At 35.7% G+C, this 17,427-nt stretch overlaps 1 protein-coding gene across 1 annotated transcript; it reads left to right on the forward strand.

Annotated features, from left to right (window-relative positions):
* The first annotated feature begins 5,438 nt into the window (after nt 1-5,438).
* On the forward strand, nt 5,439-7,805 carry LOC126791829 ((+)-neomenthol dehydrogenase). Its single transcript, XM_050518320.1, has 4 exons — nt 5,439-5,534; nt 5,773-6,034; nt 6,873-7,055; nt 7,135-7,805. Exons 1-4 carry the CDS (start codon nt 5,476-5,478, stop codon nt 7,558-7,560), a joined length of 930 nt encoding a protein of 309 aa, XP_050374277.1. The 5' UTR covers nt 5,439-5,475; the 3' UTR covers nt 7,561-7,805.
* The last annotated feature ends 9,622 nt before the right edge of the window (nt 7,806-17,427 follow it).

Consider the following 17,427-nt stretch of genomic DNA (forward strand, 5'->3'; position numbering starts at 1 on the left):
TTATATCCTTGAATGTGATTAAATCTTAATATGGAGGAAGGGACCGGAAGGAAAGAAAATGTACCCTCCGATATATTGTATTGATGAATGTGAAACATAGTGATGTCGTTTGTGGTATAATTGTATATTGTGGTTGAAGGGATCAGAAGGGAAAAAATGTACCTTTCAGTAAATTGGTTTATTGAGTGTGGTTCTTTGTTATTGTTGTAGAAATGACTAGAAGGGAAGAAAATATATCTTCTTGTAAAACGGGTTTATTGGTATGGCTTGTACATATTTTGTTGTTGTGAGAGTCACTTGGTTTTAGGTACAATATTATCACGGATGAATTTTATATGTTGTATGAGTTATTTTAACATTAAGTTGTGTTAAAATATTTTCTGGTCTTCGGATAAGCGTCACAGTGGCAATTAAATCGGAACCAAGCATTTGGCCGGGTGATTAGTTACGATCAATTAGAGCTATAGTCTGACTGTCGTTGCACGGTATAAGAGGTAACCTAGTGGGGTTATTTGGGTCTCATGAGTGCATATTTTTCAAAGAGAATTTAATTATATTTTTCTCGTTGGTTGTGGAGATATTGAATAATGAATTTATTATGTGCTTCCCCTTTTGAGAAAAAAGATGTTGTGTTTTAAAAGAAAACAGTGTGAGTTATTATCTTGGTTTATAAATGGAGGTTTCATGGCTTCAGATTGAGTGTTGGTTTCCTTATTTCCTTCATTTTGTGTATATTTATGTGAGTTCCTGAACTATTTTTATGTAGGAACCACTAGTTTTATGCATTGTTGTAAGTGTGTGATATGTGGATTTAAATGTTGTTGCTTATTTACTATAAGCATGTGCATTTTGTGTCAAGTTTACTCATACGAGCTTAAAAAGCTTATCAGCTTTATTTATTTACAACCCGGTGCACCAATATAAGGTTATATGTGCAGGGGGTCTTCAAGTTTGCAGCATGAGTGATTAGTTGTGTACAACAAAATAAGGATAATATTTGAAATTGATTCGAATTATCACGTTTTCGAATTTGAATTTTATAATTTAAAATTTGAGGCGTGACATCTTCCTCCTCACACACCATCTTTCTCTTCCACCGGTTCAACCTCCTCCATATCGACAGGGTATTCCAATCCTTCATGATTGATCATCATGCAAGTATGAAGTGCTCATACCGATAAACCACCATGATGACATCCTCCGGAGAGATGCGAAAGTGTCTATCAAGTCTAACGAAAGATTGGAGCGGGAGAGTAACACATACCTAAACCACAGCATGGCTCAAACAAGGCATATCAAGGTCGGGGGCAACTCCTTGATCTCCACCTAGATCCCAACGAAATCTAGGGGAACAACCACAATATCTGAGAAGTCGTTGTACTCATTGAGAAGAATCATAACCCTCTGAAAACTCCAAGGGCCGCTATTCTTCACCCTGTTAACATCACGTTGGTTCGTGAAGGTGAAGAGATACCAATCACCGAATGCTTGAATCTACACCGGCTTCATCAACCTTCACATATTGCGAACGACATAAAACCTTGGAGCCACAAATGAGCAGTCATGGTAGGTAGCTATAGAGGTCGCCATTTAGAAGAGCACGTCGCACAACCAAATATTTTTTGAAGAAACCCTAACTCTCGGCACAGACTTATATGGAGACTCTCGGCACAGACTTATATGAAGAGAGAGAGAGAGAGAGAGAGAATTTGGTCGCGGTATTTTTTTTTGTCTTTAAGAAATCAATTCATGCATCATCTCTTTTTTAAATTTATTCATTTTCTTGGTAACAACTTTTTTCCTAGAAGAACATGGTAATACATATCCATCCCCCCTTTAAATTTCGTCCTTGTAATTTTGACATTTCAATGAAATAATGAAAGTTAGCAATAGACAATAAACACTCCATTTATAACCAAACACATCTTATTTACAACCACCGCCACCCTCTCACAAACAAAATACAATCCTCAATGATCATAGAACATAAGAAATAAATAATAAATACAACACATTTCATAATAATAGTGTTTTAGCCACGTAAAGGTAACAAATAAAAAAACATGTTAAAATTGAAGAAACGTGGCTAAAACATTATCAATAGCCATTCCACAACACCGCACAAGCCAAATGAGCAGTCATGGTAGCTACATAGGATATTAACCTCGTTATCGGTATTAATTAAGTCAATAGCCCTTATGGAACTACCACACTATTAATACCTATATTGCCCTCATGTTGAAATAATTCTCTTAACACAAGATGAATAAAGCATGGGTAGAATTGTAAAACTACTCTAAAATAACTACTCAGTTATAGTAAAACAATCAAAAGGTATAAGATAACTCCTATGTTCACACAACTACAGATCCTAGAGAGAGAGAGAGAGAGGAATAAAAATGAATAAAACTTCCAAAAAAAAAAGAATATTTATAAAAATGAATAAAACTTCCAACAAAAATGAATATCTTTTTTAATTTTTGTACTACTGTTTCAGTAATATTTTTTTGAATTATGGATGGAAGTGAAAAATATGAGATTGAGAATGCTAACACACCAAAAAGAAATTATGATATTGAATATCACAAAAAAGATTTCATCTTTTATTCATCTTTTTGGTGTTTGGAGTTTGAATTGACTTCTTTTCATTTGAGCACAACTCTTTAGCACGCACATAGGGCGTGCATGAAGGCTAGTTCTAATAATTAAGATGCAATAGATTTGAAGTGCATTAAAAGAAGAAAGCTCCTTTTCTTAGGTAACTAGCTCAATATAACTCGTACATCCTACGAGGCTACGACTCTTTAATAGGGTTATAACAAGTTTTCCCTCTTGGCTCCTCATATCGTCATATAAGGATACAACATGTTTACCTTTCAAATAAACCATTTACTGCGCCAAATTGGCGGAAATGACATTTTTTTGAGTGACGGCAGGTAGTCTGAACAAATCGAAAATAATTTAGGAGCATTTTTTTTAACTCGAGAACAGAGTTCATGGTAATGTATATCATGCAAAATGCTTATGGTCAATCTCGTGGTGCATTTTCATCTCCTCGTAGATTAGTGAGTTGTTGTCTCCTCTTACTCTTTCCTATTTGATCGACTGGAACTCATGCGCTTTGTTAGTAGTAGTTTTTTGGTATGTCTTGTTGCAGACTTTGTAATTAGGCTAGCTTGGTCTTTTATTAATCAATTATTCATTTATAAAAGATAAAAAAAAGTAATGGACATTGTGGCCTATGATGGCTGGTTAAAGTTTATTATTCAAATAGTTTAAAGTTTTTGGCTGGTTATTCAATTCATCTGAATGATAAAAGAAAGACATGCGCCTAATTCAAGCTAGCGTGGCTTAATTTATAGTGAGGTCCCCCTCTAAACATACGAGTAACTTATATTAAGCTTGAGAGCCTGACAGAGACTTCGGTCTCCATAATCTTTCTGGTTAATAATGAACAGTATGCATGTATTTGTGGGTTCAAATCAGGAAAGCATTAAAGCAACAACACCAGATGTTGTATATAATTGAATCCTTCAAACACCATTCGTTTTTTTTTTCCTGAAATCAATTGATTCAATGAGCATGTGCATGGTGAAAGGCTACAATCGCATGCCAAATATTAGGCAACTCGCTAGCTGAGTTAGTATGGGAACAGCTTTTTTATTTTCTTAAAAAAAAGACTACCCCGACACAACACAAATCATGTCACTCTCAGGGAAAAGGAAAAACAATCCGGTCATTACCTTCCAAAGCACACCCAAAAGGAGAAAAATTATTGTTGAACTGATGAGCGGCGAGCGCCTTTTCGTTTTGGGTTGTTAGTCAAAAAATTATTGTTGAACTGCTAGTTTGTTAACAAGAGGAGTGCAGAAGGCAGGGGTTTACACTTAGTTTGTGTAAATTCTTCGACGAGGAAATGAGTTATTTCCGTTAAGAGTTTCAACAATTTTAAAATATGTTATAGAGTCTGTGGCAATGGTCGGTTGCAGCTAACCGTGCTGGTTAGCTTGTATCATCCTATTCCAAAATAAACCTTAACATGTTATGAAGTGGAACGCCGTCGCCCTTGTTTATTTGGCAGAATGCTTTCACATTAAGCAGCGCTTCCAGCAATGAAGTCACGTACGAACAAAATCTGTGACAGTCAAGAAAACTCATCAAATAGATTGATCCTTGAGCAGACGCCACGAAATGGCTAAATGTAGCTTCAAAGAATATGCAGAGGTAAACACACAAGGCGTGTAATTCGTTTATAATCGAGAGACATGAGAACCATATCCTCGCCTACAAGCAATCTGCAAGAACTAGAATTAAGCACCGCAAGATATCCAATTAAATACTAGTTATGCGCACAATAATTGTTAAAGAACTGATTACTCGATGCTTAAAAACACCACGAGGCACGAGTAATTATCTATTACTAACTTATTCACATTGTCCTGGCATAATATGTGACAAAGTAAGATTATTTATAGGCAGCCAGTCTGAAGCTGATCGAGGCAGCCAGTATAGAACACTAAACAAAAGAAAATTAGAACGTGGGTTACGCCCCTACCAAACAGTGCAACCTACCTAAAAGTAATGTTACGCAAAAATGTCAATTTGCACTTCAAATTTGATCATAATTATTAGTTTGCACCCCGAATTTACATTTAAGTAAATTTACCTCCAAAATTTGGTAAAAATTGCCGATTTGCACCACATCTGTTAAATTTAATGGTTTCCATCTAATTTTAAGTCACATGTCATGCATTAGAGAGACAATATTGTCATTATATATTTATTCATATTTAATAATGAAATAAATTAATAAAATTACTTAAGATGAACACTTTCAACTATGTTTTTTTTTTCCGAAATATGTTATTGTTTTATATATTTATTATTTTACGTGATATGATATGTTAAAACTTAAAAGATATTAGAAAAATATAAATAAATACATAGAAAATTAAAAATAAATTTGTACATATAAAAATATATATATATATATATATATATATATATACACAATACACTATATTGGAATGGGTGAGTATGTTGAATATATAATTCGAAGTAGAGTTAAATATGTAGAAAATAAAGAAATATGTAAATAAATAATTTGATTAAAAAAATCCTCATTTTAAAGAATATTTTTATAATATAAATAGAAAATGACAACATTACCTTTCATATGCATGACATGTAACGCAAAATTAGATAGAAACAGTTAAATTTAACGGATGGAGTGCAAATCGGCAATTTTTACCAAGTTTATGAGCTAAATTAACTCAAATGCAAATTCGAGCTGCAAATTGATAATTTCAGCCAAATTTAAGGAGTATGTTGGTAATTTTACCTTTTAAAAAAATATTTATGTCCCTTTTTCCTTTTCACACCCTGCCTTCTCTTATAAATACGCTATACGCATTCCTACCATTCTCTCCTCTCAAATATATCACCCCAGACCAAAGCTAGTTTTAATTTTCAGCTATGCGGTTCAAAGAAACAGATCAGCTCCCTATTATTTCTCCTTCCCTCTCCCCAACAAGGTAATGAATCTCTCTCTCTCTCTCTCTCTCTCTCTCTCTCTCTCTCTCAGATTCACCTCCCGCGTTCTATGTCTCTTCGATCTGTAAGAAATTGGAGAGGAAGTTAAGTTTACAATTTCTATAACATGCATATGCATACGGCTATGAATCATTGAAAGGGAACGATAGCACGCTGATGAAACTATGCTGTACTTAATTAGTGTGTATGAATACATGTTTTCATGAATGAATAAATCAGGTGGTGGTCGGAGGAGACAGTGGCGATAGTGACTGGAGCAAACAAAGGAATTGGGTTTGCCCTGGTGAAGAGAATGGCGGAGTTGGGTCTGAAGGTGATATTAACAGCTAGAGACATTGAAAGGGGTTGCAAGGCCGTGGAAGCACTTAGGGCTCAAGGTCTTCATAACATTACTTTTTTCTGCCTCGACGTTTCTGATCCTTGTTCTATCAAAACCTTCGTATCCTGGTTCTCTGAAAACTTTGTAGCCTTGGATATTCTTGTAAGTTCTTCTTCTTCTTCTTCTTCCTCATAATATATTCACCATGCATTATTACAGAACTACAACTTAATAATGTATTGCATGTGTTTTGCTAATCGGCCGGGCAGCGGTTCGGCGTTAATTTGAATGCAATTTACCTAGGAAATCAGTATATATGAGATAATACGTACATTGAAAAAATGTGATCCATAAATTAAAAAACTTAACAAGAGGAAAAACCAAAGTTCTATAATCAGAACCATAAATCTATCCATTAATTCAATTATAATTGTTAAATCTCATTGACAAAATTAAGAAATGACATTTCATTAATATATATAACTAAATCAACACATGGATGCACTAATTAGGTAAGGTGCCCACTTCGATTCAATTCAAAAATGTGGACACTGCTAGCTAGCTTCGCTTTAGTTAATTTGTGATTCGGACTGTTTTCTGAAAACAATAAAAAGTGGACTCTTGACTCGCTCCATCTATTCGATCAAATTCTCGACCAAGTCATGTTGATTGGAAAAATCAGGTATATTATGTAATCATTGGGATATATTATACTAATTAAACGTTGAAGTGCACGTCCCGGCAACATATAGATTAAAAGTAAACAAAAATAGTCATGAGAAATTAAAAAAGAAACACCAAACCCTATCACCTCGCAATCTTGTATGGACACAGTGAAAATGAATATATTATATAAGTTTTCTTTTCTTTATCTTAGCCTGAGTTGGTCGTCCTAAAGAATGATCCTTCATCACAAGTTGATGAAAATTATATTTCATTGCTTCTTATTCTTATATGTCAATTTTTCTTTATTGTAAGTTGATGAATATATCCTCTCTAGGTGAACAACGCAGCAGTTTCGTTCAATGAAATCAATGAAAATTCAGTTGAACATGCCGACACCGTAATCAGAACCAATTTCAAAGGACCAAAGTTACTGACTGAGGCTCTGTTGCCCATGTTCCGTACCTCGTCAGCCATCAGTCGAATACTCAATGTCAGTTCCAGACTTGGTTCCCTAAATGTGAGTACTGTGCCTCAAAGCTTTCTTAATTAATCTGATGTAATTGGCAGTGTACTGATTACCCTGTGGAGCACTGCAGAAGGTGGGAAACCCTAGCATAAGAGAGGTTCTACGAAGTGAGAAACTATCGGAGGACGATATTGAGGGAGTTGTAGGTTTATTTCTGGAACAAGTGAAGACTGGGACATGGAAGACCCGAGGTTGGCCTGAACTGTGGACGGACTATGCGGTGTCGAAGCTTGCACTGAATGCCTATACTAGGGTTTTGGCAAAGCGCTATGAAGGAAGGGGTTTGAGTGTGAATAGCTTCTGTCCCGGCTTCACTCAGACATCGATGACTCGATGCAAGGGAGATCACACCGCGGACGAAGCAGCCATTGTTGCTGCTAGGCTGGCTTTACTTCCTCAGGAGAAAATACAAAGTGGTAAGTTTTTCTTATGGGGTAGTGGCAGTAGTACTAGTATCAGCAGTAATAATAATGTGGTGGTATCGTCCAAGTTATGACTTCATATATGATTCGATCTTGATTCCATTAATTTGGTGAACTGAGATCAAGAACGTAGGCACCTTTCGCATGTGAAAGCTAGGTTCTTGGTACGTAATCCGGTCATATTTTGGTGCGTAAAATTTTATAATTAAGTCGGTCGAATATGTGTATATATCATATGTATCCGGCGGAATTGGTCTGGAGATAATGAACGACTTGGTGTCTTGGTCTACTCTTGAAAATAAAATTATTGGACCACTGCTACGCCCACACACGAATCAAACCGGAAGTACCAAACTAAGGGTCGTATTGTATATGAAATTAGACCATTAGTGGGAGTTTTAAAGAAATATATGGAATTTAAAAGTATATGATTTAATATAGAATTTTAATTATCTATATAAGTCTAGATGTATTCAATTATGATTTTTAAAAATCATTGTGGAATCCATAAAAATTTAAAGGTATTCAATCAAGATTTTTTAAAATGAATATAATTCTATGTGTATTTAAAATATCATTCATATAAACTCATGGAATATTCTCATGGATTTTGTAGTGTTAATTATACACATCACAATCCAAAAATTGTCTAGCCTCTAGACCAAAGATTTTCATTGACTTTTTCATGAACTTTATCATTGTATTTAAAGATGTTCACTCTCCACCATTTTTTTTATTTTCTTTTTGTCTTTTCTTTACAGATTCTTTTTCCTACAACCTAACATGTTTATTCCTATGATCCCATGATTTTTTCTTCTTCTCTATGTTATGTTCTTACCTTGTATCTTTACACTTATTAAAATCTCATTCTCATATGTGAACACATCTTCAATGTTAACACATCTTCAATGTTAACAATAAAAACAATGAGGATGAAAGAAGTACGTAAGAAGAAAGAAAAATAATAATCATATCAATGTCTCATGAACACCGACTTCTTTAGCTTGAAACTTCCGGAACAATTTATTTACTTTCATTTTTTGTACATATTTGTTGATAGATTAAATTTGAAGGGTTTCTTTTAAATTTTCTAAAATAATTGAGATTCTCTAATTTCTTTGCAATAGACACAACAAATAAATTTGCTTAGAAAAATAATTCCATATAAAATTTTCTTAGGATGCATTAATCTCCGTCCAATAGCACCCACGAGGCGTCAGAGAACTCATAAGGCCAACCTAGATACTTAGAATGCACCTGGCCACTCAAGAATGAAGCAAATTATCACGGAACCATGAACTTGTAGTTGAGAGACATGACATGCACATTATTCAATTTTGTTTATGAGAATTTTCTGTAACATTATTCTAATTTGCAGCTCCATTGCAATATATAACCGAGACAAACCAAAGACAGGGAAAAAGAAAATTCAATAGACTCCTTGTTTGGTGTGTATTCGAAATTTGTGTCTCAAAATTTATTGTGTAAGAATTGATTATTAATTTCTCTTATTTACCTGATTTATTTACATGTTTCAGGGCATTTCAGTAGATAAGTGGCCGCACATGTGGATTGTGGGTTATGTGCTACATGAAGGACATTGTAGAGGACAAGAACCAGCTGTGGTATGATAAGGTAATATATGCCTCTTATGTACATTAGTTCTGCATGTTGGGATCTTTTGATATGTAAATTAACCTTTGTCTTTCATATTGTTACAGTGGGGGAAGACTGCAAAGAACTACTATACCCAAAAGGATATTGATAAGGTTCGAGAGGAGTGGGCTAGGCACGTCTTCAAGTTTAAAGCTGCCTAAACTGTACACATGCCTCTTTATGCTATGGAAACTTCCATCTTGAACCTTTATTAGTTAGCTTTGTCTATATTGGTGGTGTTGAACACTCATGGTTAATTAATTTTGTGTCTATATGGATTCAGTTGGTTAGATTATGTAGGTTAAAGATGATATGTGTCTTGGATGATACATTGTGGCATATGTATGTATTTTGATTTAGTCTTGAACAATTAGAGAACAAATTATGAATTTATGATTTTCAAATTTTCAGCTTACTATTTGAATAGTGAATTAGTGTCATTTGATATAACAAAACAAAACAGGCATATGATTGAACTCTGTTATTTGAAGTGAATTCAAATAATTAAAACCAACCTGGTTCAATTGTAACTTTGCACATCAAACAACACATAACTATAGACAGAGAACAATAGACAAGACTGCTTTAATACGAATCTGATGTTGATTAACAAATCAAACAACACATAGCCGTTATTTTCAGCAAACTCCAATAACAATATTTTTACATTAGATAACATAACTCATCATATAAGTGTTATCTACATATAACTCAGACTACAAAAGCTAAGCATAAAGGTTCGACAACTTTGGTTACATGCACATCATACAACATATATCTGTAATATAGTAAACATTACAGTTACAGATAACTATTGTTAAATTAGCTATCAAACAACATATACTATCAATATCTCTAGTAAATAAAAAAAATACACTACATATATCTATAATTATTGTTTCTATTACTCTACATTTAAATGTTGTATAAAGCGAAACCTGAAAATTGTAATATAACATCACACAATAGAGGACTTTTTTAATGTTGTTTAATAGCATTATTAGACAACGGAGTATATTTGTGGCATAATGTGCAAAGAGACAACATCAAAGTAGACGACACATATGGATACTATCAGACAACATGTATCCACTGTTGTCTGATACACTTTGTGGCATAGTGCATGTTTACATTTATTGTATGATAGATTTTACACAACTATGTTTATATATATAGTATTAGTTGTTTGAAGAGCCAACTGCCGAGCGCATCTTTCAACCATCCTGCCGAGATCCCTCTTCACACAACAAATTCTATTAACACCTTTGTTGTACAAGTTCCAAACACACAATGAATCTCAGGTTTATAGTTCGTTGTCTGATTTACAAAGATACAACAAACTCAATCTGTCACAAAACACGTTTGTTGTATAATAGAGCCCATCCATATCGATCTGGCGAGAAGTTGTCGAGGAACTGCCGAAAATCATACAACGGTGATCCACAGTTGTGTGACCGAAATGTCATTTTTAATCACACAACAGTGTAATATACAACGGTGTAGCTGACCATCAGACAACTACAATTCATTGTTGTGTATCGCCATTATTGTGGTAGTGTTATAAGTAAAAATCACTTTTAGAGTGGTATAATTACTAAAATGGTTATTAACGGACAATCACATTCATTAATTATGTTTAATGTAATTGGCTAAATAATTATTTATGTAAAACTCTACAATTATACAAAATAAATTATCACCATAGTTGAAGAGAACCACTACACAAAACCAAAATAGGTTAACATATATCCGGTCATGTCAAACTTCATGCAACACAATTCATCTTGATAAATAACCAACGGTGGTAACATATGATATTAGTTTTTTTTTAGCCCATCATCAAATGCACTATAATACAACAATGAGTAGCAAAAACTCTACCATCCATTATGAGTTTTTCTATGGACATTGAAGGGAAAACTTCTATCATATGCTCTACTAGCTGGAATGACCTTCAATTACTTTGATGCTCGCTTCCACAACTATACCTCTCTAACTCTTGCCTTGCAAAGAAATGCTATCAGTTACTTTGCAGCTCGCTACCTTGAATAAAATCTACTACTTTTGTTTGACCAATTCAAAAGGCTAGCCTCTTGCACCTGACATCTAGAAATCTGAGTTTCATAGAGATAAAAATCATAAACAAACACCACAACAGCACAGTGCATAAGTAATCATATCTTTGGACTTTGAAAAACAAAATACAAAGGTAAGCTCTGGAACTGACCGGAGAACTAGTTCCATAAAGCTCCACAAGAATTAATTAAAAATACAGCATGGTGCAGACTAATTCATTGAAATCACGTATTGCACTGCTGGGAAGAAGAGCCGCTGGTTTCATCCTTGATCATTGTAATAACCCTATTTTTCAAAACGATATTTGGTTTGATTTGAATTCAATAAAGTTGTGAGATTCAATTAGAATGAATTTGATTATTTGCGACCTTATGAAATGGAAACATAAACGTTCTAAGAACGTTTAATTAGAAAAACGTTACGTTTGCGAACGAATATATCGACTTTTATTTCGTCACCTGTTTGTGAAAACTTCCTTCAGGGAAGTTGCAGAGCTCGTCAATACGAGTTCGTGGACACGTCACGCGCTCGAATCGGACGTCGTACGTAAAAGTTATTAACGATAGAAGTTAGTTTCCGATTTAGAAATGGGTATAAAAGGAAACTAATCAGAAGTAGGGTTTCTATTTTTGGAAACCCTCTTCTCTCTCCTTACCCCGCGCTTCCATCACCTTCTCCCTCTTCTCTCTCGTTCTCTCCCCCGATTCTCCCCCTCCCTCAGAAATTTCGCCGGCGATCTCGCCGATCCGTGGTCCGTGTCACACATCGCTCCTCGCAAAAGCTTCGCACGGATCTCCTCGCCAAACCCCGAGAGGATCGTGTCCTCCCTCGACGCCGTTCGCCGCGCCGACGCACCACTGTCAACCTGCAATCGAAGCCTCCAGTTTCATCCCCGGCGATACACGTCCTCGGAGGATAGCTCTCCTTCGCCTCACCTTGCCTCCGAAGCCATCGACGACAGAAGTGGAGCTCGACTCGCCGATCCTCTACGCGATTCGATTCCGCCGTTCTCGCAGGTGCCTCTGGTGGTCCTCTCGACGGTCCTGCGTCCTCTTGAGGTAAGGGATGATTGATTTGGTGTGGATGTGATGTTGTTTGTGAATTTTTGGATTGAATTGTGGAAAATCGGAGGAGGATGGAGAAGAGGGTTACCGCCGCCTCTAGGCGGCGCATGGGGGTGCGTGGGTTAGCTTAGGAGGGGTCTGAGACCGTGAGAAGGAAGAGGAGGAGGAGGGAAAGAATTTGCGCACGGCGGTGGCGTGATGCGCGCCGTGGTTGGTGTCGGCGCGTGTGCCACACGGGCGGCCTATAAAATACCCTGAAAAACATCATCGTTACTATAGAATAAGCAGGGATCGTTCAGTCCGGGGAATCAAAAGGGCCTCAACACTTATCATGTTATTGGGGGATTTGATTTGGATTCTAAAACTACAACTGAAAATAAATCCTAAATTACTTATATACAATTGATCAACCATTCATCACATAACCAAAACACGAATTCTACTCAAGAAACATGTATGACATGCATAGAACAACATATAGGCAGCAAGTATTTTTTATTCTTCTTAAGTCCATTTCAATTCTAATTCTAATTAGAGTCCGAAGCGGTTCATCTAATCGTTAAGACTTCTTAATTATTTAGAATCAACGAAGCGTTCAATCCTAAACATATGCTAAAGAGAGTTCAACATAACGAAGCGTCTAGTTAAACAACAAAGTAGCACATAAGCACATTAAGTCGAATTGGAGACATGTTACACAAGCATGGCGTCACTCATCTTGATTAAACATGCAAATTCCTAGAACTATCACAGCCCTATATAAGTATCCATAATTGAAACACGAAGCGCATATTCAACCAATGAACACTTTGGTGAATTAAATCGCAACCCTAGGAGAACCATGGCCTTGGCTTCCTCAAGCATTGATTTAGATGCACAAATTCAAGGAATAAATTAAAATAAAACCTAAATAGAAATCAAAAACCTACTGCCCATAGATGCTACACACGGCACACACACATATTTCATGAGTTCATGCAATCAAAACATAAAACCAAAGAAGTCTGAATTTATGTTCTTCATATATGAAACCGAAAATAACATCCAATGATTCATACAATGAATTCGAAATTTGCAGAAAATAAAAAGAAATATTACAAGTCATGGATGAATCACACATTAGAAACCTTCTAGGATGAAGCAAGGATGAATTCGAATTGGTGGAGGAGGAAGATGAGCACCAAGCCGTGATGATGGATGAAGGTTTTTGGCTTGAATTTTCTGGATGTTCTTGGGCAGCAATTCGGCTTTGTTTGTGAGAGAATGGAGATGGTGAATTGTGAGGGAGGCCATGCCTTTTATAGAGGAAGGAGGAGAGGAGTGGCTGTTAGGGTTTTGAATGGGTTGATCCATGTATTTCCTTTTTTTTCTTTTCTTTCCTTCTCAATTGAATGATGATCATCTTTGTTGGTCACATGCATTCTCCCTTCTTCTAGACCACATGCATTCTTCAGAATTATCTCTTTGTTCTCTCCTTCCTTTTTCTTCTTTTGTTTCCTTCTTTTCTTATTCTTTCCATTTAATGGCCGGATGAACCTTCCCTCCTTTGAGGCTGCATATTTATTCCTTTTCATCTTATTCAGAAACTAAATTACTTCTTTCCTTTTTCTCCTTTTGTTTCCTTCTTCTCCTCTTTCTTTCCATAATTTCCAAGTCATTATCTCACATTTAATTCTGAAAATAAGGAAAGGAAATAATAAATATAAATCACATATGTTACAGAAATATCGAATAATAAAAATCCTAACCAAACTAGGTTTCCTAGTTCGACAAGGAATACTACTCTGTAGCACTGTCGATAATTTCTGCATTTTACACCCGTTTTAGCACTAAAAGGGAACGAACGTCACTAAAGACTCCTAACTCGACTCAATGACTCTATACTACAATAATAAGGGCTAAGTAAAGTACGAATGGAGGTAAAAACATGTTAAGAACGTCGCACAAAGTGCTCCTATCACCGGAGGTGGTGCGTGTACCCCACTACGCAAACAGTATGCACTCGTACAGAAATACATGAATAGTAAATACGTGAATAGTACACAATGAATAGTACACAATGAATAGTGCTCAATGAACAGTAAATTCGTAAAACCGAAAATTGCTGAACAGTAACCGCTTATTACTGTTTCAGCATTTAAAGGTTTACGAAACGTTTCTAAATTCTTTTCATATTTTTTCAAGGTGATTGATAAAATCAAAGAAAGGAATTATATTCGGAAATTGTGGAATTTCGCTCGAGTCGATAAGGTGAGTAAAATCTCACATATTTACAAATCTACCCTTGCGGAGATTCAAGATTTTGCAAGATTTTTTAATATTGAATTATGACACGTATATGATATAATGGATTATATATATTGTATAAATGGTAATAAGTACATATATATAGTTCGCTATATTATATACTGTTATGAATTCATTGAAATTGGTCATTTCAATGACGAGGATTATATATTGAGCATGTGATTTAATTTGTACAATATGAGGTGTGATTATTGTACATAATATTAACATGGTGTTGGTTAAAACGTTTTGTCTTCGGACGTGTTTATGAAATATGACATGTATAGGATATAGCGGATTATATATATATTGTATAAATGGTAATATGTACAAATATATATAGTTTGCTATATAATATACTGTTATGATTTTATCGTGATGATGTCATTTTGATGACAAGATTATATATCAAGCATGTGGTTGTGATTTGTACAATATGAGGTGTGATTATTGTACGTGATTTTAACATGGAGATTGTTAAAATGTTGATTTGTCTTCGGACTAGATTTTTGTACAATATGATGTGAGATTATTGTACGTGTTTGGCAAGTCGGAACCTAGCCTTTGGCCGGGCGAAAGTTACGATACAGTTAGAGCTCTAGTCTGTTTGCCGGAGTACTGCATGTGAGGTAACGGGTGGTTATCGGCTCATGAGTACTCATATTGTTTTGGATGTTGGGTAGCGGGTGGTTACCCAATATCGGCGGTGTACTACGTGAGGGGTAACAGATGTGTACCAGCGTTCATTAGTACCCGTATTATAAATGTATTTGGGTAACCAGAAGGGTTCCCGATTTCTCATGAGCATTTTCTTTTCATATGTTTTTGGGACAACCAGATGGGCCGTTCATTAACTCATGAGTGCATTTATATTTGTGGAATTGTGGAATTTCGTATATTTTGATATGCGAGTTATATTTTCATTTTACTCATACGAGCTATAAGCTTACCGGGTTTGTGTTTACAATCCCAGTGCACCAATTCGATGGTGTATGGGATAATTCCGCAGGTGTTAATTAGTGGAGATTGAGTGACGACTCCGGAGACTCGAAGTTGTTCGTATCCTGCTTGTGGTGAGGTTTCTAGTGTGGATTTGCGTGTGAGAACTGGTGTGGACTTATTTATGAGTTTTGTGAGAGATTGTGAAGATTATTACATTTCCATCTTATGTAATGTTGAATTGAGCGTTCACTTAGATATCGATAATAGAGCGCGTCAACCGGCTCGAATTCGAATCACAACTTTACGAGTGAAAAGACAATTTCAATCAAAAAAGCCGGGAAAACAAGCCGAGTGGATTTATTTCATAACCTTGACGTTTCCATTGTTAACTTCTATTTACAGAGCAATTCCGCTGCCTGGCTAGCTAAAACTAGATATCCTTCCGCCACAGACAGACTCAGAGGATTCCGGTGGGATTGAATCCTGTCAAGGAAGCCCGACGAGCGGTCCACGGAGTTGCATCCCTACTCACCTGGTTCATGCACATCGCTCTCTCCAGGAGGTTGGCCGCCTATCCTATAAATTTGGTTTGTAATAATTGGTTTTCTGAGTTGTATTGAGAACTCAGTAATGATCCGCTGTGCATTTAAAACGATTTCGATTAATTGAGATTTGTTTTGGTGTTTCTCGACTTTGAAATTTTGAGTTTTCTACTCGAAATTTTAGAGTCATTACAATCATATAAGCATAATACAAATTTAATCCTCAACTAAGATAATTAACACCAGAATGCTACCTTGATAGAGAGTGATTGTTATGCATGTGTTACTTACAAGAATCGTTGCACTCAAAGACCTTGAAGGGCCTCTAGTAAAAAGCACGAATAGCCTTTCGTAAATGAAGAATAAAGCCATAAAGAAATCTAAATTGCTGGTCTTATTTAAGCTCTACATGCAACTTACGTAAATGAAGTGTTTCAAACCAGAAAAGGAACCCATCAAACTAGGCTAACCTTGAAACACACCAACGTTGCATATGGAAGGGATTCGCCCGATCTATGTTGGACGCAGCCGTCCGAACTCTCCTATGTGGACCAATACCAGGCTGCCACGTATCATCTTCTTCTGACTAGATTTCAGCTTTTTATCATTGTTTTTTTCTTTTGGAAAATAAATAGAGACGTGATACGTGAAGGAGGAAAAGAAGCGCGTCTGGTAAAAACGCAACCGCGAGGCTCCGCAGTCTCCCCTCCTTTCTTCATCGGAACCTCCTCGTTCCTCACTTCCTCCTTTGTCTGCACGACACACCTTCTCTACTCAGCTATCCTATCAGGTAATACGTTTCTCTTCAAATTTATAATCCTTGTACTTTGATTCTGACCCGTCAAAAGAGAATAGAGATGAGAAAATTTCAATGGGTATTAAAATTCGGGTCTCTGAACTTGGGATTCGCTATTGCTAAACTAGTATTGGCTGCTCAATTGATTTCAATTATAATACATAGAGTTACACATGAACAGTTGAAGTGGAGACCTTTTAGATTTTGTTTGCTGTGGGTATGCAGTTTAATTATGGACTTGCTGTTGTATGATTCTTATGATGATTGTAGCAATGATTTCAATGTTAAACATGGCAAAAGATCTGATATTGAGTCTCGCAGCTTATTGAACTACTATTTTAGTTATGTTTCTTATTGTATTCAAGTTTGTTCTGTTAGATTCATTTTTATACTTTTTTTATGTTAGATAAAGAGAGGTATGATGCAAAAATTGTCAATTGCTTGATTGAACAAGATTTGTACGTACTGTACTAGTTTCAAATGACATGCTATTTTTGTCTTCTGTAGTTTCATGCAGGATTATTATATGATTATTGTTATAATGATGTATATTCTATTTGCTCTATTCCCTTCTTAACG

The sequence above is a fragment of the Argentina anserina genome, chromosome 4 (genome assembly GCF_933775445.1).
Source record: "Argentina anserina chromosome 4, drPotAnse1.1, whole genome shotgun sequence".
Classification (NCBI taxonomy): domain Eukaryota; kingdom Viridiplantae; phylum Streptophyta; class Magnoliopsida; order Rosales; family Rosaceae; genus Argentina; species Argentina anserina.

What these genes read in the sequence shown, in the direction of transcription:
- LOC126791829 (XM_050518320.1), top strand. Translation starts at nt 5,476, where the DNA reads ATGCGGTTCAAAGAAACAGATCAGCTCCCTATTATTTCTCCTTCCCTC. An exon ending in TTGTAGCCTTGGATATTCTT is followed by an intron (nt 6,035 to 6,872) that starts GTAAGTTCTTCT and finishes TATCCTCTCTAG; the next exon opens with GTGAACAACGCAGCAGTTTC. An exon ending in CCAGACTTGGTTCCCTAAAT is followed by an intron (nt 7,056 to 7,134) that starts GTGAGTACTGTG and finishes GGAGCACTGCAG; the next exon opens with AAGGTGGGAAACCCTAGCAT.